The sequence below is a fragment of the Quercus robur genome, chromosome 8 (genome assembly GCF_932294415.1).
Source record: "Quercus robur chromosome 8, dhQueRobu3.1, whole genome shotgun sequence".
In the NCBI taxonomy this organism is placed as follows: Eukaryota; Viridiplantae; Streptophyta; class Magnoliopsida; order Fagales; family Fagaceae; genus Quercus; species Quercus robur.
Genome location: NC_065541.1, coordinates 60047269 through 60072671, shown reverse-complemented (window position 1 = coordinate 60072671; position 25403 = coordinate 60047269). Strand labels below are relative to the sequence as shown.

At 36.7% G+C, this 25403-nt stretch overlaps 5 protein-coding genes across 5 annotated transcripts; 3 read left to right on the top strand and 2 right to left on the bottom strand.

Moving 5' to 3' along the window:
- Positions 1-496: 496 nt before the first annotated feature.
- LOC126697388 (uncharacterized) lies at positions 497-5740 on the top strand. The gene is made up of 4 exons (XM_050394370.1): positions 497-930; positions 1936-3904; positions 4551-4737; positions 4853-5740. Exons 2-4 carry the CDS (start codon positions 2015-2017, stop codon positions 5461-5463), a joined length of 2688 nt encoding a protein of 895 aa, XP_050250327.1. The 5' UTR covers positions 497-930; positions 1936-2014; the 3' UTR covers positions 5464-5740.
- A 1963-nt stretch (positions 5741-7703) lies between these two features.
- Positions 7704-8791, top strand: LOC126697387 (dirigent protein 25-like). Its single transcript, XM_050394369.1, has one exon. The coding sequence runs from the start codon at positions 7784-7786 to the stop codon at positions 8645-8647; it is 864 nt and encodes a 287-aa protein (XP_050250326.1). The 5' UTR covers positions 7704-7783; the 3' UTR covers positions 8648-8791.
- Positions 8792-12887: 4096 nt separating this feature from the next.
- On the bottom strand, positions 12888-14399 carry LOC126697386 (dirigent protein 24-like). Its single transcript, XM_050394368.1, has one exon. It carries the CDS (start codon positions 14348-14350, stop codon positions 13025-13027), a length of 1326 nt encoding a protein of 441 aa, XP_050250325.1. The 5' UTR covers positions 14351-14399; the 3' UTR covers positions 12888-13024.
- Positions 14400-16285: 1886 nt separating this feature from the next.
- Positions 16286-17002, bottom strand: LOC126696557 (dirigent protein 25-like). Its single transcript, XM_050393275.1, has one exon. It carries the CDS (start codon positions 17000-17002, stop codon positions 16286-16288), a length of 717 nt encoding a protein of 238 aa, XP_050249232.1.
- Positions 17003-18587: 1585 nt separating this feature from the next.
- LOC126697385 (spliceosome-associated protein 130 A) lies at positions 18588-25077 on the top strand. The gene is made up of 4 exons (XM_050394367.1): positions 18588-21894; positions 22213-22704; positions 23756-23911; positions 24607-25077. The coding sequence occupies exons 1-3, from the start codon at positions 18886-18888 to the stop codon at positions 23891-23893; spliced, it is 3639 nt and encodes a 1212-aa protein (XP_050250324.1). The 5' UTR covers positions 18588-18885; the 3' UTR covers positions 23894-23911; positions 24607-25077.
- Positions 25078-25403: the final 326 nt, after the last annotated feature.

The following is a 25403-nucleotide window of genomic DNA, read 5'->3' as shown; positions in this document are numbered from 1 at the left end:
TTCCATTTTTCACCCTAATCTTAGAGTTAGTAGTGTATTCTTAGGAGAGTCATTCACATAACATACAGGTAAAATGTACATTTTTTAAAATCATTTCAACACATACATTTTTATTTTATTTTTTTATTTGAAATAAAAATATAAAACTTTACTTTAGTCCAATTTAAGTATATGTGTATGAAATTCTCTTTTAAAAACTTAAAATCTCGACCCTTTTTTTCTACACATTCTACGTACACTTATATTTATAGAACGACTGTTACGGCAAAGATGTACAGTAATAATACACATTTTTACAACAACTAACCCACAAACTTACCATTCCTTGTGCCTGGCAAATCAAACTCTCGGTAAAAAAACCCATGTATTTGTAGCGCGAGCTACGCTAATAGGACAAAAAAATATTCGCGCGTAGTTCCAGAAAAGACAATAGAAATTTAATAATAATAAATAAATAAATAACTTAAAAACCCCACCAATTCAACACATACACACTCACAAATCTCCCATGTTTTCTCTCTGGTTTCCTATCGTTTCAGACACTTTTTCTCAGATAATTTCTTCCTTAATTCACGTCTCAGACTATTTCTTCAAAAACCCATTTCTCTTTCCAGATAAAATCCATAACCCAATTCCCAGATTTTGCTCTACCGACCATTTTGCGTGTCCAAATAGAAAAAAAAAAGGAAAATTTTTTTTTTCTCAGTGATTTTGACGTTTTAAATTTTTTTTAGCATATTTGTTTGACCAAACTTGTCATCATGTCGGCGCGTCCTTTTGTTGATTGATTTTGTTATCAAGTTCCAAACTTTGATGGTTTGGAATGAAGTGGGATATGAGAGTTTCTGCATGTGAAACAGCATTTGAATTATGGGTACGCATTAAAATCCAGAATCATTGTTATGATACAGCAGAGAATTAATAAACAAGGTCAGCTTTTTCTCTATTTTTAGTAATCAATTTCTGGGTCTTTTTTCATTTATTATTATTTAAAATGATTTTTTATGGTCCACTCCAATTAGTATATGGAATATTGGGATCCATAATTTTGTTGGGTTTTGAATTTTGCGTGTGCTTTTATCAAAGTGGGTTTTGTTTCTTGTGGAAAATTTAATAGGGATATGCTGTTGTAGTGGCATCAATATGATTTTGTTTAGTTTTTGTTTCAATGAGCTGTAGGGTGGTTGCAATTATTATTGTGCAGGTTTTAAATTTTTTTTTTTTTTTTTATTATAATAAAGTTGTGCAAGTGTTTTGAAGGCTAATTGTATCAGATTTGCCTATTTTAAGGATCATGATGGTAGGTTGCAATTACTCATGTTCTTTACACTTGTTTAGTTGTTTCAATTTTGTTCCAGTAACTACCTACCAAAAAAGGTTGCTTCAATCATTTGGTCCTGCATGTTGCAATTACTCATGTTCTTTACACTTGTTTAGTGGTTTCATTGTTGATTGCTCGAAACTTTACTATGTTGTATTCATGAGAGGACACTTACATAGTTACATGGGATTTTCAAAACCGGATTCTTTCAATTTGTTCATTATATTATTATTATATTATGTTATATATAATAATAATAATAATAATAATAATAATTGTATTTAGGGCTAAAATATAGTTTTAGATCTTGATGTGAAACGAGCAATTTCCTGTTTTTTTGGATTTTTTTTTTTTTAATTATGCTTATAGTTTTGCATAAGGTCTTATTGAGTATTCATTTAAATCGTATAGAACTGAACTTCCAGGAAGCAGAGAGGTTTTAAGACTTACAAATGTTCCAAATTTTGCATTTGATATTTGTTCATGCTTGTGGATATACTACATAGCCAGAATTGGTTAGCAGATTGTTGTTGTTTTTGTTCTTTTGTAGATTTAGTTGGCAGTGATTATTATATGTTCACTTCTTCATATAGCATTCTCCCTGTTTGGTGCAGATGCATACTTTTATCTTCTAAAAGGTGCTTGAGTTTTAGTGAGTGTTTGCTAAAACTAGCCAAAGATTTGTCAATAAAAATGGAGTCCAAAGAACGGATGCCAAGTGTTATTGCAAGATTGATGGGCCTTGATGAACTTCCACCTCAGCAGCCTGTTCAAAAACAACAAAGAGTGCTTTCTGAGTATTATTTACAGAGGGTTGCTTCTATAGGTGTCCGGAAGAAGCGTTCATACCATGAGCGTGCTTCCTTTAGAATAAGCAGTGAAGAGCAGAAGGAATTAGGTTACAACTTTAGAGTAGTGGAAACATTAAATAGATGTAAGCAACATAACCAGTCGGTTGAAGACGGGAAAATCAGCTCAAGTTCATCAGAAGAAAAAATGGCTTTCATAAGGCAGAATTTTTCAGATGCAAAATGCATTTCAGTGGATAAGTCGTCACATAGTGTTCTTCCTCACTCGCAATCAGAGCATCATACAGTCTCAAAGTCATCACATACTTCTTGCGGTAGCAATATTGACAAATGTGGGAAATTTGGGAGGACAACAGTACAAGGGAATGTTAAATTGCAGCAGAAACCTAAGAATGGCCTTGTTAGAAATTTGCATGGAGAACTTGGTCTTGATAATATATGCAAGTATTCTAGATCACAATTGGAGTCAAATGGTGAAGCATGCCATCTGCCCACAGCAATTGTTATTTTGAAACCAAACCATGGCAATCCAGAGAATTCACAATGTTTTGCTTCACCTAGCTCATATGAAGGTTCTCTTTTGGGTGATGAGGAGTTAAAAGATTCTCCTTTTCTTGAAAATGGGAAATTAGACGTTGAAGTCAGAGAGAGGAAGAACTTGGCGAATGACATGGAACCTACAAGGCGACGACCTAGAGTTTCAAGAGAGATTTCAGAAGAAGTTACTAGACAAACAAGGCATGGCACAATTGGGATTTCAACAAAGGTATCAAGGTCAGGATTGAGAATTGATGGCACTGTTGCTAAAGAGTCTGAGTTGAAGATGCCTTCAAATTTCTCTCATTGGAAGAACCAATACAAGTCCTCATTTTCCCCTTCGCGTGGGTCATATGTCACCAGGGAAGCAACTAGGAAAATCTCCGAACGATGGAAGATGAATAAGAAGTTTCAGAAAGATGGACTGGCTGGGAGAGTAAGTACTCTGGGTGAATTGCTTGCTATGCCTGATCATGAAACTGGGGCAAGAAATGTTGATTACAAGCCTGTCAAGCATGGGCTGAGCAATCAAACTGGTGCAAATGATGGACATGTGAACTCCGGTGGTCCTTTAGGCATTAGCAGCAGGGATGGTTTGAAGGATGGGTCTATCAGAAACTTACCAAAGTCTAGATCTCTTTCTGCATCTTCATCTGCCATGGAGAGTCCTAGAATTAGGACTAGATATGATGGTCTTCAAAGTGAATGGAATTTGAGCTTGGAAGGGTCTGTTTGTTGGGCACAGCACAAGTCAAGGAAGCAAAATTTAAACCAGAAAAATGGTCTAAAATGTGGAAACTTATTCAGCTATGAGAAATCCCATTCTTTTTCCTGCTTGGATTTGGAAAATAATCATACTGTAGATGAGGTGAAAATCAAACTTCAGAAGGATCTATCTGATAAGAATTTTATGGGTCCTCAGTCATCAACTACCAGTTTTTCTTACTCTGATTTGGAAAATAATCACATTGTACAAGATAAATGGTTGGTGGAAGGTGAGCTAAAGATCAATGTTGACAATATCAATATGTGTGAACAGAATGTTTCACTTCCTAAGCCATCAGTTTGTAGTTTTGCCTCAGTAAGCATGGTAACTGATGTGGTGGCTGATGCGAAGATTAAGTTTGTGGGCAGGCCTACTGGAAATTCTAAGGAAGAGCTGATTGAGCCAACAACTTTCATCCTAGAGACAAATTCTGATTCTTCTAGTCTTGCCTCAGATACTTCAATTCAACAGGTACAATGTTTCTCTCTTATATAAGATATTACTTATTTTTGCAAAGCTCTCATAATTACATACCTAGATGTTTGTAAACAGTAGATATTCTGGCGTAGTAGTTTGTATATTAGGCTTCTTCTATCTGCTATATGGGCCGGCAATATATCTCTGCTTTATTGATATTTTTGTCAAGCTTGATATTCTAACACTGATATGTATCACACCTTGACAATATCTTATGATATGTAAGGCCACAAGGGAAGAGACTGAACATTCAATTTTTATTGTACTGCAAAATTCAAGATTTTTTATTAGCTTTTTCATAAAAAGCATACTTGACTTTTCTAAAACAATACAAAATCCAAGTGTGGTTCAAAATCATTAATTCATTTTTAGACTTAAATATGACCTAATATCTTTCTACAGTGTCTAGAATCTAACACCATTTATTTCTTCTTCTTCAGCATTTGGTATTCTTTAAATCCCAATTGTCTATTTATAGCCACTGAACTTGTGTGTGTTTCTTTGAATGAATGATTCTCGTACTGGTTCAATATTTCCAATTTTCATGCCAATTTTGTTAATTCATACCTTGTTCACCTATTTATAGATTTATGGTACCAATATTTTTCTTTGACACAACATATTTTGTCATAAATTGTAGGAAACATATGCTGGATTCCATGAAGAAGGATCTGTTTTCTCACGGTGTTCTGGCACAGAGCCAGAATCCATATTAAGCTTGGGGGAGGCTAATCATCCTAGTCCAGTTTCAGTTCTGGAAGCACCTTATAAAGAAGAGCTTTCATCTGGTTCTGAATGCTTAGGAAGTGTCAGCACTGACATTAGTGGTAAGATGACTATAACTGCATCTCATTATATTAACCAACCTTTAGTTCAAATTCTTTCGATATATCTTTTCCCCTTTCTTTGGCTGGGTTCATGGATGCAAGTTTCTGATAACAGATATCTCAGAAACTCTCTCAGAGGCAGCTAGAATGATTGTTTCAAGTGATGAAGATTCTGATGAAGGATCTGCAGATGACCTTAAAGAAAATGAAGATTTGATGAGCTTGTTTGGTGTTGAAGAAAGCAGGGATTTCTCCTACCTTGTTGATGTATTAACTGAGGCAGGTTTTCATGGTGAGCTTCTGTATATGGACTTTGGTGCCTGGCACTCTTCAGAATGCCCAATAAGCCTTTCAGTTTTTGAGACCCTAGAGAAAAGGTTTGGTGAGCAGTCTTCCTGGAAGAGGTCAGAAAGGAGGCTTCTCTTTGACCGAATAAATTCAGGGCTGTTGGAGATTCTCCAGCCATGCATGGGCGTGCCCTCATGGGCAAGGCCTGTGTCTAAAATATTTAAACCAAAGATGAGCCAGGACATGATTGAGGAAGAGTTATGGATGTTGCTGGTCAGCCAAGAAAAGGAAGTGAGCAAGGATTCAGCAATGAATATGCTGGGAAAGGAACTAGGATCTATAGATTTAGGAGATGATATCGATTTTTTAGGTAGAGAAATAGAGAGATTATTGCTTGAGGAGCTTGTAACAGAGGTTTTTAGCACTGTCATTTCTTGAGCAGTAGTGTTTTGTTTTTGGCGGATATCTATATTGAAATATGAGAACTTTTCAGAAAAAAAAAAAAAAAAAAAATGTATATAGCAATCATTTTGATCTGAGTGACAAAGTGTGAAGAGGATTTAGGTATAGATTCATTTTGTTCATACATGAGTGTATTGAAATTTTCAAGGTCTTGTATTTCTGATGGATTTTCAAACCATCATGATATTGTTTTTGTTTATTTATTTATTTAGGTATTGAAGTTTCAAAATGTCTCATAAGTGCAGTAATCTTACTTTTGATTTGCCAAGTGTTATAACAGTGGTATACATTTTTTGTGTGATGACTTGCTGTTTTATCATAAACCCTTGAAGATACGATGTTTTGAAGTTCAAACTTTCCTTTCTCTAATTACTTAATTTGATGTTTAAGTTTGCACCTAGATTTATGGTGTAGGTTACTTCTTATTTGGTCCCAGGATGTTGCCAGATAAAAAGGAACCGGTTGCAGTTGTTTTTTGGGCTCATCTTTGTAAGTAGGGATAACAGGATTTGGCAAACTTTATAAGCAAACTAATCAGAGGGACATTGTGGTAGGGTTAGGTTCCAGAAAATGGAAGTGGATGATTTTTTTTTTTTTTTTTAATAACTTTGAAAGCATGATTTACAAAACTTCATATAGTATAGTTCTGACAGTGATGAATACTGATTAGTGATAACCATATTGAGAACATGTAGAATTTTTTCCCTTAAGCATCAACATTGGTGGAGCCATAAATTTAACTATTTGACACCACAAAAAACTACTTTATCTATTTTACCTTATTTTATAAAACATCCAACATCAGTGATTTTATTTTAGTTTTTAACAAAATAAAATAATATAAACAACATAATATATCCACTACAATAACAGTTATCACAACCACTATTGCAGTAGGTTTGGCCTTCTATTTTTCTTCCTATTTGAACACACTAACACACAAATTTGCAAAAAAAAAAAAAAAAAAAAAAAAAAAAAAAAAATCACAAAATTCCAATTTGCAAAACCCATAAAACAAACCAACATCTAAAAAGTGAAGAGAGCTGGGAGTCATTGGCTGAAAAATAGCGTGCATGGGAAAAAGAGGCAAAAAAAAAAAAAAAAAAAAAAAAAATGAAGAAGAAGAAACCAGCGTGCAAGAGAGAAGGAAGAAAAATAGAGAGGAAGAAGATGAGCGTGCAAGGGAGAAAGAGAGCGTGGAAGTGTAATAAAATAAAAATTTTTATAGTTGTGCACTGTAGTAAGAAGCTAAAAAATTTCAGATATAGCACCACCATTGCAGCATGCTTTTTAGTATTGGTAGTGCTAAAAATAGTAATATGACTTTTTAACACCACCAATACTAATGCTCTTTTATTGATACCAAAAAAAAAAAAAAAAATCAAAGGTGAATTTTCCCCTTAACCAATTGAACTCACTAGATCCTATGTTTATTGTTTACAACTGAATTCAGGAATGCCCAAGATGTTCACTTCAATATTTTAATAAAAAATTTGGAAGGTAATTCGTGATGTACTGGTTACCACTCCATCATCCATAACATGGAGGAACAAAAGATGAAAAAATTATGAGGGCAAACATTCCTAATGCTAGCCTCTCGGTTAAGGCAGATCATCCTCAATATTTGAAATGAGCTTATTTGAGCTCTGGAAACTCATTTTTGCTGTCACAAGCATTGTGGGTGCAAGTCAAACAAATATTATAGAATGTATTATTATTAGGTGACCTAAACCTTGTTCTAGCCAAATCATTCTTTTCATCAACTTTTTAAGTTTCAACACTTTTTCTCTTGGTCAAATATATAAAAATCTAGGGTCTGACCCAATGCACCAACTCCATCTCATCAACTCCAATTTCAAAGCTCAAGCTATACACTTCAATCCTTAACCAGAACAAAAATGGTTATGCATACACTTCATAAAAAAAACTGCCATGTCATACTAAAAAGGCCACTAGAAATTTTCTAATGCCAACTGCTTTTAACTTGTAAGATAATCAACTTCTCTGTCTTTGAATGAACATTATTCCGGCTTAGGGAATCCTTTTTGAAGTTGCAAGTGCTGTGTGGGTGCAAGTCAAGCAATTATTTGCATCTCCTTAGGTACCTAAACCATTGTTCAACCCAAACAAATGGTGTCAAACCAAAAGATGCATCACCAACTCCATCTCATCAACTCCAATTTGGAACCTCAAACTATATATAAGCACACTTGCCTTACTTCCAATCCATCACCACAATACCAAACACAATCTTCTCAAAACTCTCTTATCTCTCATTCCTTACCAAGCACTTCAAATGGAAACCCACAAATCCCTCTCTAGCACAACCAAGGCCATAGCCTACCTTTTGTTCCTCACCCTCACCATTTTATCTGCTAACTCAACTCCAAGCCTCGATGAATTGCCACCAGAATCAACCAATGCAGTTGTCCCACCAGTCACCAATGTAGCCCCAGTGACTACACCTAATTCAGCTGCAACCACTACCACTGGTGCCAATGTTGATTCCTCCCATACCTTAATATTTTTCTTGCATGACATACTAGGTGGGACAAAGCCCTCAGCCCAAGCCATGACAGGAATAGTTAACAGCCCGGCTCTCAATGGTCAACTCCCATTTGCAAAGCCCAATGGGGCAGTCCTCCCAGTCAGCAATAATGGACCTCAAAATAACGATAACAACAACTTTCCATTCCTTACTGGCCTTGGTGGCGCTACTTCGCCTGTGTTACAAAACAATGGTGCAAACGTTCCAGTTGTTAATGGGGGTCAACTCCCATCAGGCTCTGACATGCTAAAGCTCATGTTTGGCACTATGACAGTGTTTGATGATGAGCTAACTGAGGGGAATGAGCTCAGGTCAGGATTGCTTGGAAAGGCACAAGGGTTCTATGTGGTGAGCTCAGAGGATGGCACTAGTCAAACCATGGCTTTTACTGCTATGTTTGAGAGTGGGCATTATGCTGATAGTCTTAGCTTCTTTGGGGTACATAGGACTGGTGTGTCAGAGTCTCAATTAGCTATCATGGGTGGGACTGGAAAGTATGTTAATGCTAAGGGATTTGCCACAGTTAAGACCTACACGGATCAGGCCAATGAGCAGCATGAAACTGATGGGGTGGAGACGAAGTTGGAGTTCACCGTTTATATTTCTTACTAATGCATTTGTGTTTGAAATGTCAAAAGTTTGTGGCTTTTTAACTTTGCTGTAATTGTAAGACAGATGCAATCTGGGAATGTAAGCTCCTTAAAGAGCAATGTGTTTGATTATTTGTGATTCTAGTGAAACCAAATGATTCCAACTTGTTTCTTTCCCTACAATGTTTTGAGGGGCTTTTTGTCCCTTGGCATGGTGATGGTATTATAACAGCAAGATGGAAAACGCTCCTTTGTCATCTAAATTTGAGAAGATAGTTCATCTAAAAGATTGCAAAGTATATTCATCTCATGTGATGTAAACAACTTCCAAAAAGAAAGCAGAATGTTGGAAACAAAATGGATATGGAGTGATATGTGAAACACTTATATATGAAAGTCAATTCACTTCCAAAGTCATTTTAGACAATTTTTCTTTAGGAAGATTTGATATGGCAAAAGCTTTGACATCTATTTTTCTCAAGTATATCCCATTTATAATAGTAAAGTTATGAAAAAAAAGAAATAGAAAACAGAATAAACAATCACATATAAACGAAGATTTTCGTGGTTTGGCCTTAGGCCTAAGTCCACAAGTGGCATCAAGGAGAAAGTTTCACTAACTAAAATAGAAAAATCACAAAGATGGCACATAAACACTCACACAAAACTCAAACCCCAAATACATCCAATTTCACTCTTTTTTTTTTTTGGTGGATATTCGTTTCTTTGACAAAAAATAAAACCTTGAAATAAGCATGAGTCCATCATCAAAAATTTTATAAGCGTCTTATAGGTTCAAATATATCACTCTTGGAGTCGGTGTGCCTAATAGCAGTATCCACTAACATGATCTGCAGAGCTTCATAAATTATTAAAGTTGGAAATCTTGTCGTATATATACTGATATAGTGCTTGAATTAACACCTTCAACAACAAATGTCAAATACACGAGGTGTCTTCAAAGTCAAGAACCAATTTTCTTTCTTGTTCCTCAGATTGCATCTTAGGCTTCATCTTCATCTAAAATTACATATAATATATTCAACCTATCTTAGAGTAGATATCGCATGAATGGCCTCCAAACCTCCCCCCTTTTTAACATATAATAAAAAGAATCGTGTCCTTAATTCATCCAAAAGGTATAAAGATGGTAGATCAAAATGATTGAACAAATTCTTTTGTGTTGTTAGCCTGGCTGATGAATTAGATTAAATTAGATAATTGGTCTTTTAGACTCTTTACAACTAATGGTGCCAAAAATCTTTTTGTTGTACTAATATCTCCCAATGTGTCTACCAGAGCTATCTAAGATCAAATCCTCCCTCACTAACTATTGAATTATCTAACAAAAAATGCAAGAACCTTATAGCTCAACTATCGAAATTTTTAGGATTCAAATCCCCCTTCCTTTAATTATAGAATTATCAAGAAAAAAAATACTAATGATAAAGTATCAAGTAATTAAATAAATTCAAAGGGGCTTGAGTCTTTTGATTAGATCTAGACCCATATATCTCCCGTTCATTCACTTTGGCAATAGTTGATGAATAAATTAATGGGTCTAATTAAATAGACAAATAACAGAATTAAGCCTAGAAGTTCACTTCTTATGAAAGGAGTAGGACCCCATTCCGGAGAGAAGGGGTCTTATATCCGCTACATAGCATGAGATATACACCATCTTATTTTTTAGATTTCTTGCTTCTCTTTTTAAAATAAGAATATTAAACAATATCTTGGGAGTACAATATTTTCAAAGTATTGTCTAATTACTTCTTTTAAATAAAAGTTGAACCTTACTTTTTATTTTAAAACTAGAAGTAAGATGGTAAAAAATGATGAATTTGATTGCTTGACTAATATTGGAAACACCTCACTTTATGCATAGGCCCAAACTTGATTTGAATGTATAGAACGAAAACATGGAGTTTGTGGGTGCTTGAGGACCGAGGACGAAGTTGAAGAGTTGCAGTGTTGGTGTTGAGATACTACGGACCACGGATCCAAGGAGGGGAAGGGACGAGTAATAGGATTCTAAGATGTTCCAAGTGGAGAAAAGGGTATGAGGAGAGAGAATACATGATCATAGGGGAAATTTCTAGTTTGAAGTAGTCTGTTGCCTCTGCATTTAATGGTGGGCAATAGTTTTATTAGCTGCATTGATGAGGAAGTGACCTGAATAGTGTAAGTCACAGCTAAGCAGATTCTTTCCGCCACCTTCTTCAGATACAGAAAGAAACAAGTGTCATGATGAGAGGTATGTTAGGTAAGAATGGATGGTTGAGATATGAGAGAAGGAAAGTATATAAGAAAAATGGGGGTTTTACAGAAAGGGAGAGAGACACAAGTACCAAGATATAGAGAAGAAACGATAAGAACACTTAGAGAAAAAAGAGTGAACAGTAATAATTCCTATGTAATTGTGGCCTCCTCGGACAAGCTTATAAGGATAAATTGGTTCACCTATCTAATACAATCGGCCTTTTCTTCCTTGATTTTGTCCTCGGGTGAATCCCCCCTTTGGTTGTCTGGTTCTCTCTGTTACAAATTCTTTGTTTTGGGACACGGTTGAACTAATCTAGCCACTATTCTAAGTGGACCTGGACTGCTAGATCCTTTGGTCCTTACAGAGTTTATTTTATTTTTTTAATTCTTTATTATTAACCTCATAAAGAGTGAATTTTAATTGCTTAAGGTGCATGTTTGGTTAATTTTAATACTTTATTTTTCCGAAAAAATAAAATGTATCTAAAAAAAAAAAAAAAAAAGAGTCTATCAAGATCTATACATAAATCAGTGACAAAAAAAAAAAAAAAAAAAATAGAATTTCAAGTTAAAACATAAATATCCAAAGGAACGGATTTGAGTAGTGTAGGACACATTAACACCAAGGCTATAGGCCAATGAAAAAATCTTGTGGTATATCATGTCTAGTATGATGTGATTTACCTTCAAAATCTTATCTCTTTTTTATTCAACTTAAAAATTTAAAAAAAAAAAAAAAAAAAAAAAAAAAAAAAAAAAGCCTTAAGGTCCTCTCCTATTCTTAATTTACATTGTGATGTTACTGTAGTATTTCACTTTTTCCTATAATTTTAAAGTCTTGTTAGCAAGTGTTAAAGTGTATTTGTTTATGGTTGACATTTGTTTTGTTTTTTTTGTTTTTTTATTACAATTGATTAGCCGCACAACATCCAGTTAAAAATATGTTGCGGAGGCAAGGAATCAACCCACGGTAGACTACCTTCCTAAGTATACAATTAATTTAGATTCTGAGCTTGTAACAATCCGCAATGAGAAGTTTGAACAAGAATCCCGAATTTAACTTACACTCATACTAGTACTTAAAAAAGGAAAACTCTTATTCAGATTATTCCTTTCAGTTACAATTTTCACTCCTGATGTTTCACACACTTGTTTGTCTTCTTTCCTTCTAATACTTTTCTTCTCCTTCTTCCTCATTTTTATCATGTGCGTGGTTCTTATTTTCTTCTCCACCTTGTGCCACAATAGGTGCAATCCTGATATGGTTGGGCAGCTTTTTTGTCCCATCAGGCTCTTCTTTTGTTAAGGTTATGATAAACAAAGACTTTTGAGACTTATTGTTTTATTCTAATAAGTTATTTGTTGCATTGAATGCAATTACATAAGATGGATCGCTATGGATTCAACAGAAAGATTTGGAGGGCATATTCCTCAAACATTAGGCGTACCTCAATGGTATGCCTTAGGCATTTTGGACATCCTCGAATATAGTTCGTACTTCAATGGGATGCCCTTGTGTCTATGGACATTTATCCTGGATGGTTTAAATGGTCCGGTCATGCTTGGATCGAGGGTAATGGGCCCTATAAGGTCGGTTTCCAGGGTACGGGCTTATGAAATTGAGCTCATTTTCTTGGAAAGGTACATCTTGGGCCTGCACAAATCTTAGGCCCAGTGTTGTGCCTTGAGTTTTGGGTGCCACGTCCCTACATAAGTGTAATCTCAAAAAACAAGAGAAATACAGTTTTGAAGTTCAAAACCTTAACTTGAAGTCACAGTTATGTGTGCATTAAGAGATATGCAGTATGCACTATCTTTTTTATTAGCTTTTCTATTTCCTAATACAGTGGATTGGCTTCGAATCCTGCATTTCTTCTTAATCGCTGGCTATTTCAAATTTTGATTCCATTGATAAAGAGATTTTATGTTGTACGCTTGTACTTTGCATTAGCCCCTTCGAGAAATACTAGACTACGTTGCTCATACTCATTCAAATCGATACCCAAAACGATCCAAACTTTCTTTTAATATATAAACAACAACATTCTCATACAAATACAGATACTTGAAATTCAGACACAGACACTAAAACAGCCACACCAATCAACAACAACCACAAACTACCGTAATACTACTAATAAGAAAGATAAACACTGAACTCCAAGATGGTATCCACGCCGTCCGTGGTGTGCTGATCCTCCTGATGAAGCGACCCCAACGTGGCATACCCTTTTGCATTCTCATACTTCCCGGTCCCACCAACCACCGCTATCTGAGACTCGTGCGACGCCGTCCGATGCACCCCAAAGAAACTTATCGCATCCTCAACCACCGTCTGATCATGATGTTGTTGACCACCGGCACCACCACCACCACCATGTGAAAGCAACACCGTCACAGCAATGGTCTGACTCGTCCCATCCAACGAGCTCGCCAAGTAAAAGCCTTGAGCTTTACCAAGCACAGCTGAACCCAGCTCCTGTCCTTCGGTTAACTCGTCGTCGAAAACAGTTAACAATCCAAACATGAGTTTTTGCAGCGAAGCCCCAGATGGCAACTGGCCTGCCGTCACAAAAGGCTGGCTGTTTCCGCCGTTGGTGATGGCGTTGTTGCCGCTGTTTTGGAAGGTGGTGGAGGATTGGGGTCCAATGCCGTTGAGACCTGCGAGGAATGGGAGGTTGTTGTTGTTGTTGAGGAGGCCGTTGAGGTTTTCGTTTGTTAGTGGGACCGTTCCAGAGACTGGGAAGATGTTGTCGTTGGGTTTGGAGAAAGGTAGGCCGTTGATTTGGGTGTTGGCTATGATCCCCGTGACCACTCTGGCTGATGGGTGGGTCCCTCCTAGGACGTCGTGCATGAAGAAGGTTAGTGGGGGAATTTGTGGGCCAGGTGTTGCTGAGGTGGCGGTGGTAACGGGAGTTGGTACAGTTGGAGATGTGGCGGCGGCGGCGGTGGTGGTGGTGGGACTAGTTACAGGTGCCACGCCAACTACGGGTGTTGGAATGGTGTTGGGTACTTGAACATTTGGTTGGGCTACTGGATTGACTATAGGTGCCACAGGTGTGGTGTCTATGTCAGGAGTTTCAGGTTCGGGTTGTGGTGTGTCAACAACTGGGTCGACAGTTGGACTAACTACGGGTGCCACGGGTGTGGTGTTTGCGTCAGGAGTTTCAGGTTCAGGTAGTGGCGAGTCAGTGTCATCGACTACAGTAGTGGGAGCGGTGGTGGTGGCAGGGATTTGGCCGCTTGGCAATGTGGTGGTGGGACCCACTGTTGGAGTTACATTTGGGACAGTTGTTGTGGCAGGATTGGATAATTGAGATGGATTAGGGAGGATGGGGGGTTGTGTGTCCACCTCATCAAGGATCCTGGCAGAGTTGGCACATCCTAGGGTGATGGCTAGATACAAGAGGTACATGGTGGCTTTGAGTGTCTTGGTTGTGAGGAGGGAAAGTTTGGCCATTTTGGGTTGTGAAGAAGAAGAAGAAGGAGAATGTTTGAATGTGCTTTTGTTGCTTAGGGAGAATTCTCTATGGGTATATATATAGTCTAGGAGAGTTTTGTGAGGAGAATTTCTAGAGAAAAGTGGAGCTGATGTAATGGAGTTGTTGCATACCCTTTCCCCTAGCCAGGGTGTGTTTTGGTTGAAACACCTAACTCATTGACGATATATGAGTACTATAGTAGTATAGTGCTGTTGACTATAAACTGAACCATGGGATAACCTTTTTTCTTAGTGGGGACTCTTGTCAGAATATCTTATAATAGAACTTCAAAAACAGGTAGTGGGACTCTAGTGGAGTAGATCAGTGTTACAAGGCCTCCTCGTAAAAATTGATTGGATCCCTTCCTAACTTACAACATTTAAACAATACTTGTTTAGCAAAAACATTTAAATAATACTTATCCCAACAAACCAAAACAAACTTCAAGAAGGTAAGAGAAATCATGCACCTAATGATAATGAATTGGTGGGTTCTGTTTGTTTAATAATTGAGCAAATCAAGTTCCTTTCAGGACCTATTTTGTTAACATAGGAAATGTATCTGTGCATCCACTACGTATCTGTAATTTTTGGGAACTCAAGGTTGTTTGCAGCAGAGGAGTTGCCCAATATCAATGCCATGGTATATATCAATTTTTGCCAATGGCTAGTATTTTGATACATCTCGAACTAGGATAAAGTCACTGAATTTAACATGTTAGAAGTTATCATAGATTATACAACCATTATTAAGTTGAATGGAACTTGGCATTTCCATCAACCGCACCACCATCTTGAGCATTTTACAACGGGAAATTACGTGCATTGCATTTAGACCAGTGAGACATTGAAGCGATAGGATCTGAAGATATAAATTGTGCAGCAGTCTAGTGCATATTTAGGTGTGCACTAACAACTTACATGACCTGCAGAGAATGGAGGTGAATTAATTCATACACCTTGCCTTAAGTAACTTTTCACATAATTTTTACCAATAAAAAAATCACAATTTTATTAGTATTCGTTGCATATAGTGCCATTAAAAAGATCCATTATCTGGTTATTCTTCATAAATTTCAATTTACGATATTCCATTCTTTCTGAATCTGAAGAGGCTAATTGGAATTGTGAAACTGATTCAGTGTAGCAGAAGCTTGTCTAAAAGAAGCATAGGGCCACTACAAGAAAATTTTCCTAATACAGTCGGTACCTAATACTCTTTTTCTTTCTTTCTTTCTTTTTTTCCCCATTTTCTCTTTTCGGGTGACGATTAGTGAGTTTTGGTACCTGTTACTTTGAATCATGTATTGGAATGTTAAATATTGAAAATTCCATTCAAGCTCTAAGGTAATAGAATGAGGCCATTAAAAATTCAAAGCCGGTTGAAGCCTTCTCTTTTAGGGAAGTTTAGGCAGCAAGACCAAAGAAAAAAAAATCCATGAATATGAAATTAATTAAGTAAATTAGTGATATCTGTTAAGCTGAAGCCGCAGCTAGCTTTAGTTGTTCAATAGTAACAAAACCTCTCCATTAATTAAAAAAAAAAAAACAGCTCATTGATGCTAATCATTAATCAACAATGGTAGTATGTTAAAAATTTCTCCATTAGCATTTTCTGCAGAACTGTATGCCTTGAGAAGTTGAGAAATTAACAAAATATTGATGAATTTGCCGTAAACATCTTAAATCTTTCCAGCAATTTGCTAGTTTCAACATTCAAAGAATACATAGTTGATAGGTTTTCAAGTGCCATGACCAAAATTGGATATATTCAAAATTTTACTCAAAACAAAATGATCCAAATAACCCAATTTTCAATTAAAACATTCACTGTATAGTTAAATGTAAATGTAACAGCTGAAAGCACAAGCTTTAGCTTAAAATTGATATGTCTCTTGGCTACCAAAGTTCCCACTAACTTAGATATACATTGAACAAAATGACCTTATTGGTTCCTTTTCCTTCCCCATCAACATGAGACCTTACATCCACAGCCTTAACTGTTGCATAACCATTAGCACCCCGATACTTCCCAGTGCCACCAATAATTGCAATATGAGACTCAGGAACATCAGTTTGGTGCACCCCAAAAAATCTCAACCCATCTTTGAAGTCACTACTAGCAAGATATGCTGTCATGGCCATCATGTGGCTACTCCCATCTTCTGAACTAGCAACATATATCCCTTGTGCTTTTCCAAGTATAGGTGACATGTTTCTTGGCCCTTTAAATATTTCTTCATCTATTGCTTTTACTGTCCCAAACTCCAATTCTTGAAGAGTAGCTCTAGCTGGGAAAGATAGACCAATGCTTGATAAGCCAAGTGTTTGAGTGGACGATCCTGTGCCTTGAATTGTTGGATTGTCTAAGGGGATTCCTCCAATAGGAGGGAAAAATCCTAGTGGTTTTTGGAAAGGCAGCTGACCAGTGACTTTAGTGGTTGAGGGTTTTGATAAGGGGTGGTGAGTCACATTGAGCACGTCTCTCATTAGAAATGTGATTTTGTGATAATGGTTATGATGGGTTGGGGTTCGATTGCCAAGAGTTCTAGCTGAAGATGAGTGGTTGATTATGGCCATGAATAAAAGTAAGATAAAGGCTATGGTTAGCATGGAGGGAAGCTTGGCCATTTTCATGAGGAAATAATGCTTTTGCTTTTGCAGTGAGACAATTCATTTTATAAAAGGGTAGGGCTCGAAGAATTGGTTTGGTTAGATCTAGTTGGGGTGGTTAGTTGTGGATCTAGTATTTTTATCAAGTCTAAATCTAAACAATATCTTATGGACCTTTTTTTTCTTTTGCTTTTTTCATCATCTTATGGCCTCTTAATTGAGGGATGAATAAGCAAAATGTTGCCTTCCTCCTTCAAATTTATATAATAGAGCAATTTTACTTTTGTCCTTGGTGTGAGAGCAATTCTTTTATTTACAAGATGAATTTAACTAGTTTGTTTCTTAAGACAACTCTTTTATTTGTGTGTTTAATATATATATATATATTTATATACATGATAAATTTGAACTTACAACGTTGGTTTTATGATAACTAATCATAGATTTGCGTGAGGCTGGACTCGTTGGCTTTGTGTTCTATTTTATTAGAACTTGGTTTGAGAACCATTTGTCATAGATGTACAAAAAAATTTGACAATTTGTTTGTTTAATAAGTGAAAAATGAAAATAGTAGGCGAAACTTATAAGTGTTAGTCTTACACCTTTTTTAAAATTATGAGATTATTTTTTAATAAAGTATAGTTGATATAATATTTTAGATTTTCTAAATTAAGTTATCTATATTTGTTATTTGAAAGTGTTTTACATTTAGTAGTTTTTTTTCTAAGGAAATATAATGCATTTTACATTCAATTATTATATAGGGCATGATAATTTATAAATAATTTAATGTATAATTAGAGTTTGTTTCTAGTACTTTTTACAAAGGGTTAATCAATTATATGTCTTAAATGATCTAAAGAGGAAGTAAAGATAATTTTAACGTATGGCATATGACAAGAGACTTTACCAATTGCTAATTGCAACCCACGACCTAAAGAAGAAGTAAATATAAGTAAATTCATCACTTATATTAGAAAAAAAAATGTAAGACTTTAATAACATAAAAAATGTAATTTTATCAAAAAATTACTAACATTACACTAAGAATGTGACATAATTTTCAATAAAGTTGCTCATCTTTCTACACAAACATCTTCTTCTAAAGCATTCATCAAATGGACCGAATTGGACTAAAGTAGACAGAATTGGACCAAAACACTGCCATAGTGAAATCGAAAAGAGTATGATAACAATAAATGCCACACTTCAGTTTTTATATTTTATATAGAATAGATTGTTCTTTATCATTATGTTAAGACACTAATTGATTTTTTATACATGCAACATTTGAATCCATATCTCTTAGATGACAATAAACTTTATTAATTGGGTTAACTGAAATTCATGAGTCTTTTATTTATTCTTTCAATAAGACAATAACTAAACAATGAATCCAAAACTTTTTGGACTCATATTGCCTTGATCATTGAGTAATGTGTCATTATTCATGTCTTAGTTTTACCATAAATGTTAATACCTTATTTGAGAATATGGTTCTTACTTGTTTGGGCCCATCTTAATGTGAAGATGCATTTCGGTTCAACAGCTATAGCCTATATAAAGCCCATCTCACCAATAGTAGTTCAAATTCAGCCGTCTGATTCAAACAAACCCAGAAACCATTTGATTTGGTCCATTTCTCATCCCCCAAAACCAAAAAGTCCACTAGGGTTCTAAACTCACTTCTAAATCACCAGTTTATCACACACTAGCACACTCTTCTTCCCTCACAATTACAACCCAAATTTTATCCAAAAAAAAAAATTACAACCCAAAAAACCCAATTCCAAAACCCTCTCAAAAACAAAAACCACCAAATGCCCCTTCTCTAAAACCCTAATCCCCAAATTTTCCCTCGCATTTCAAAACCCTAGCTCACAAAAATTTCCCCCTAAACCATGTACCTCTACAGTCTCACTCTCCAGCGAGCCACCGGCATAGTCTGCGCCATCAATGGCAGCTTCTCCGGCGGCAAGTCCCAAGAGATCGTGGTCGCGCGCGGCAAACTTCTCGAGCTTCTTCGACCCGACGATAACGGTAAAATCCAAACCCTTCTCTCCGTCGAAACTTTCGGTGCAATTAGGTCTTTAGCTCAGTTTAGGCTCACTGGGTCTCAGAAAGACTATATTGTTGTTGGTTCCGACTCGGGTCGGATTGTGATACTTGAATACAATAAGGAAAAGAATGTGTTCGATAAAATTCACCAAGAAACTTTTGGGAAATCTGGGTGTCGTAGAATAGTTCCGGGTCAGTACTTGGGTATCGATCCGAAAGGTAGGGCTGTGATGATTGGGGCTTGTGAGAAGCAGAAGCTTGTTTATGTGTTGAATAGGGATACAGCGGCTAGGCTTACCATTTCGTCTCCTTTGGAGGCGCATAAGTCGCATACAATAGTGTATTCGATTTGTGGGGTGGATTGTGGGTTTGATAATCCCATATTTGCTGCCATTGAGTTGGATTACTCGGAGGCAGACCAGGATTCGACTGGGATGGCAGCAGGTGATGCTCAGAAGAATTTGACTTTTTATGAGCTTGATTTAGGGCTTAACCATGTGTCTAGGAAGTGGACTGAGGCTGTTGATAATGGTGCAAATATGCTTGTTACTGTTCCTGGAGGTGGGGATGGGCCTAGTGGCGTGTTGGTTTGTGCGGAAAATTTTGTGATATATAAGAATCAGGGACACCCGGATCTTAGGGCTGTGATTCCTAGGCGTGCAGATTTGCCTGCCGAGCGTGGGGTTCTTATTGTTTCAGCAGCTACGCATAAGCAGAAAGCGATGTTCTTCTTTCTGTTGCAAACGGAGTATGGGGATATTTTTAAGGTTACTTTGGACCATGACAATGACCACGTTACGGAATTGAAGATTAAGTATTTTGATACAATTCCAGTTACTTCTTCCATGTGTGTGTTGAAGTCGGGTCACTTATTTGCTGCTTCAGAATTTGGGAATCATGCTTTTTATCAGTTCCAGGGGATAGGTGATGATGCCGATGTGGAGTCTTCGTCGGCTTCGTTGATGGAAACTGAAGAAGGTTTCCAGCCAGTGTTTTTCCAGCCCAGACGACTTAAGAACCTTCTTAGGATTGACCAAGTTGAGAGCTTGTGTCCAATAATGGACATGAAAGTTGTAAATCTCTTTGAAGAAGAAACGCCTCAGATTTTTACACTTTGTGGGCGGGGTCCTCGTTCATCCCTCAGAATATTAAGACCTGGTTTAGCTATCAGTGAAATGGCTGTGTCAGAGCTTCCTGGTGTACCAAGTGCAGTTTGGACTGTTAAAAAGAATGTCACTGATGAGTTTGATGCATACATTGTTGTGTCATTCTCAAATGCAACTCTTGTTCTTTCCATTGGTGAGACAGTTGAAGAAGTTAGTGATAGTGGGTTTCTTGACACTACTCCTTCACTTGCTGTTTCTTTGATAGGTGATGACTCTCTCATGCAAGTTCATCCCAATGGCATAAGGCATATTAGGGAGGATGGACGTATCAATGAGTGGAGGGCTCCTGGAAAGAGGACAATTGCCAAGGTTGGCTCTAACAGACTTCAAGTAGTCATTGCACTTAGTGGGGGTGAACTGGTGTATTTTGAGGTGGATATCACTGGTCAATTGATTGAGGTGGATAAGCATGAAATGAATGGTGATGTGGCTTGTTTGGACATTGCCCCTGTTCCTGAAGGAAGGCAGAGATCCCGGTTCCTTGCAGTTGGTTCATATGACAACACGATTCGTATATTAACATTGGACCCTGACGAAGGTATGCAGGATCTCAGTGTACAAAGTGTTTCTTCAGCTCCAGAATCTCTTCTTTTTCTTGAAGTCCAGGCATCAGTAGGTGGGGAAGATGGTGCTGATCATCCTGCAAGCCTTTTTCTTAATGCTGGTCTACAGAATGGGGTTTTGTTCAGAACAGTTGTAGATATGGTGACTGGTCAGCTTTCTGATTCCCGTTCTCGATTCTTGGGACTGAGAGCCCCAAAGCTCTTTTCTATTATTGTAAGAGGCAAGCGTGCAATGCTTTGCTTATCAAGTCGACCTTGGCTTGGTTATATTCACCAAGGACATTTTCTTTTAACACCCCTGTCGTATGAGACTCTTGAATATGCAGCATCATTTGCCTCCGACCAATGTGCAGAAGGTGTGGTTGCTGTTGCTGGTGATGCTTTGAGGGTTTTCACAATTGAGAGACTGGGTGAAACATTTAATGAAACTGTGATTCCCCTTAGGTACACCCCAAGAAAGTTTGTCCTTCAACCCAAGCGAAAATTGTTGGTAATTATTGAGAGTGATCAAAAAGCATTCTCGGCTGAAGAGCGCGAAGCTGCAAAAAAGGAGTGCTTTGAGGCTTCTGGAACAGGTGAAAATGGAAATGCAGAGAAGATGGAGAATGGTGGTGATGATGAAGACAAAGATGATCCCCTCTCAGATGAGAACTATGGCTATCCCAATGCAGAGTCAGAGAGGTGGGTTTCTTGCATCAGAGTTCTTGACCCAAAGACAGCAAGTACAACTTGTCTGCTTGAGCTTCAGGAGAATGAAGCTGCTTTCAGCATATGCACTGTGAATTTCCATGATAAGGAGTATGGAACTCTTTTAGCCGTTGGCACAGCAAAAGGACTACAGTTTTGGCCCAAAAAAAGTTCAACTGCTGGTTTTATTCATATTTATAGGTTTTTAGAGGATGGAAGATCCCTTGAACTTTTGCACAAGACACAAGTGGAAGGTGTTCCTACTGCTTTGTGCCAGTTTCAGGGAAGATTACTTGCTGGTATAGGGCCTGTGCTCAGATTATATGATTTGGGCAAGAGGAGATTGCTTAGAAAATGTGAGAACAAGCTGTTCCCCAACACTATTGTCTCTATTCACACTTACCGTGATCGGATATACGTTGGTGACATTCAAGAGGTATGGTTTTATTTCTTTTTCTTATTTATATCTTTGAGTTTGTTACATTCAAAATTTGAGTTACATGAAGCACTCACGTATCCAAAAAAAAAAAAATACATTAAGCACTCGAATAATTAGCAATTTATCAGACCTTTAATGACTGATAGATAGTAAACCATATATGATATATATTCATACCATCAGGTGGTCATTCTAATCACTAGTTGGGTAGGTGGAATTAATCTGTATCCTGGTCTTTTAATTGCTTGTGGTGTATACTGAAAGTGGGGTGTTGGGAAGTGCTTTCTATAACTGCTTTCGGTGTCTTCTCTGCAGTCGTTCCATTACTGCAAGTACAGACGGGATGAGAATCAACTGTATATATTTGCTGATGATAGTGTTCCAAGATGGTTGACTGCATCATACCACATAGACTTTGACACCATGGCAGGGGCAGACAAGTTTGGGAATGTCTATTTTGTGAGATTACCACAGGATGTTTCAGATGAGATAGAAGAAGATCCAACCGGTGGGAAGATAAAATGGGAGCAGGGGAAGTTGAATGGAGCTCCGAACAAGGTAGAGGAGATAGTGCAGTTTCATGTCGGTGATGTTGTCACCTGCTTGCAGAAGGCATCTCTAATTCCAGGAGGTGGAGAGTGCCTCATATATGGCACAGTGATGGGGAGCTTGGGGGCATTGCTAGCATTCACATCCCGTGATGATGTTGACTTCTTTTCTCACCTGGAGATGCATCTGAGGCAGGATAATCCTCCATTGTGTGGAAGAGATCACATGGCTTATAGATCTGCATATTTTCCGGTTAAGGTAATATGCCTCTTTTATTCTTCCTGTTATATTACTTGTTGTCCATATAACCACCATACGTGCAGGATAATCCTATTTAACTGCTATTTGTTCTTCAATGATATTTTGCAATTTAGTAAAGATGTTTGAGATTCTTGTATATCTTTACGTTAGGTGTTTATAATCAGTCTGCTATTTCTTATATAGAGCATGTGCTGTTGATATCCAGCATATTTTGATCTCTTCTGTGGAGAAAATTAGAGTTATTATATGGGCAAGGAAAAGATTCCACTAATAGGGTGGCTTTTGGAATGAGTCAAGTTCTTATCTCACGTACATATGTACATATGTACAAATATAAATTTTCTTTGGAGGTGACCTGTGGATTTCAAAGGACAGTTGAATTATTTCTCATCAATTTAATGTTACTGCGAAAACATTATTGTTACTGTTGTTGCTACTACAGTATAAGAAAGGTTTGTATATGAACTGTGACCATAGCCTTAGGATATTTACAATTACTACTATTGATGATGTTGTTGTTGTTACTACAGTTTAAGACAGGTCTGTGTATGAGCTATTGACCATTGCCTTAAAATTATTTATAATTACTACTATTGATGCTGATCCTACTCGTAATAATATTAGAACATAGCTTCTTATCCAAAATGTTAGCAGTGTTTGGTGATCATGTTTAACTTCCAGTTATTAATTGGATCAATTTTGACCGTTCCAGCTTGCTTCCTTTCATATATATACACCCTCCTTCCCCTATTGTTAGGCTTGTTTAGACAATCCAACTTTTTAAGGGAATATCATTTAAAACATTGTCTTTTACATACCTATAAAAAAAAAATTGTCTTTTACATTTTAAAAAATAAGTACATGTTTCCAAAACTACCATTCCTAATTTAAACTTTAGCAAAAGAGAGGTACTGACTTTTTAATTAAAGTAAATGGTATGTTTGAAAATTTATAGGTTGACTTTTCAAATGGGACTTTATTTTTGAACAACCCAGAATGGAATAGAGGGCTAACAATTTGTGACTGAGCGAGTATATATATTTGGCAGGATGTGATCGATGGGGATCTATGTGAGCAGTTCCCTACACTGCCTCTGGATTTGCAGAGAAAAATTGCAGATGAATTAGACAGAACTCCAGGAGAGATACTGAAGAAACTTGAAGAAGTTCGAAATAAGATCATTTGAGGAAAAAACAACTTAAAGGTGCCTTTTTCCCCTTCATTCTATTTATTTATCAATATAGCTTTCTTTCTTCTTCTTTTTTATATAAATAATTAGACATTGGTGAACCCAGCAAATTGGTCCTGACATTGTGTCAAAACAGTGCAGCTTTTGGGGCACAATTTTGCTGGGTTCTTTAAATTTTGCACTGTGCTATCTTTTGCTGGTTATGGTGTGATATGTTATGGGTTTAAATACTGTTATGTACTAATGGAGTAGAAATCTAGGAGAAGCTTTGATGGGGTTAATCCCAAGGTTTTAGATTTTAGTCTACTTTAGGCAGAATTTCCGCTCTGGTTTCAATTCATGAAGGAAGAAAGAAAGAAAGAAGAAGAATAATGGAAGCATATGTAATCAAACCTTAGTGTTCACACTTCTCTCCTAGGCAAGAAGGCAATGACACTCTGAAAGAAGATTTTTAGGCTGCTGGCTATCTTCTCATTCCAACTCTGAAAAAATTGACAGATTATATGAGCTTATACATGCTGCTTGGACTACGAGTCTAACAGAATTATGACATTGGTGTAGAACGAAATTAAATTTAATAAATATAGATGGTAAACAAACTGCAGAGTGCAGACCACTGAAAACTGAATAAAACCTAATAATAGTACCAAGTTAAGGTTTTAAGAATGGCCAAATCTTACCCATAATTTGTTTGTACTTTGTATATGCAGGCTATTGTTCTAGATATTGATCTACGTAGATTAGCTGTTGTAATTGCACTGAGGAGGCAGTAGATGCTAGGCAAATGAATGTTGTCTGATTCTTAAACAAGACACGGAGACGCAATCACCCAATGTTGGGAAAAGCCAAGCATATTGGTAATCCCAGACAGCCTTTCTTGTTGTATTTAGTTATAATTTATCGTCGTTTTGTACCTATCAAAAAAAATATATATCGTTGACTTTGTTCTTTTCATGGATTGTATGTTAAAGTTACTGGTATTCTCGCCTGGTCAATGTGTGTAAGGCCTGCTCAGCGCTTAGATTTTTCTGAACTTATATTTGTCACTAATCGGAGTTGTAAAAACTAAGATAAACCTGCAGGATCACATAATGTGAGAATACTGTCCGACCTAGTTTGGAATTTGAACAATGAGACACTGCTGTAGTTAGAAACAATCAACATTCATACACTGTTTCTTTTGTCTCTGAGCATGCAATTTTAACGCTATTCAGCTAGCAATTTATGGTGATCTAGAAGAATGGGTAGCATGCAATCTTTGTCTGTAATGTGTTTTCAGTTTCAGAGACAAAAAACTTTTGCAACTTGTTGAGGTGGCAAGTTGTGATTGGTGCACGTGTAACATCACTTACATTGAACATTGCTTTTATTATACACCAATTATAACATATCTCCTCAACCATTGTAAAATAAATATGTTTTGTAACTAGCATTATTGTTTAAATTTAAAATGGTTGTGGGAATCGATTAAAATGCAGTCTGATGCCTAATGAGTTTATAAAAGTTA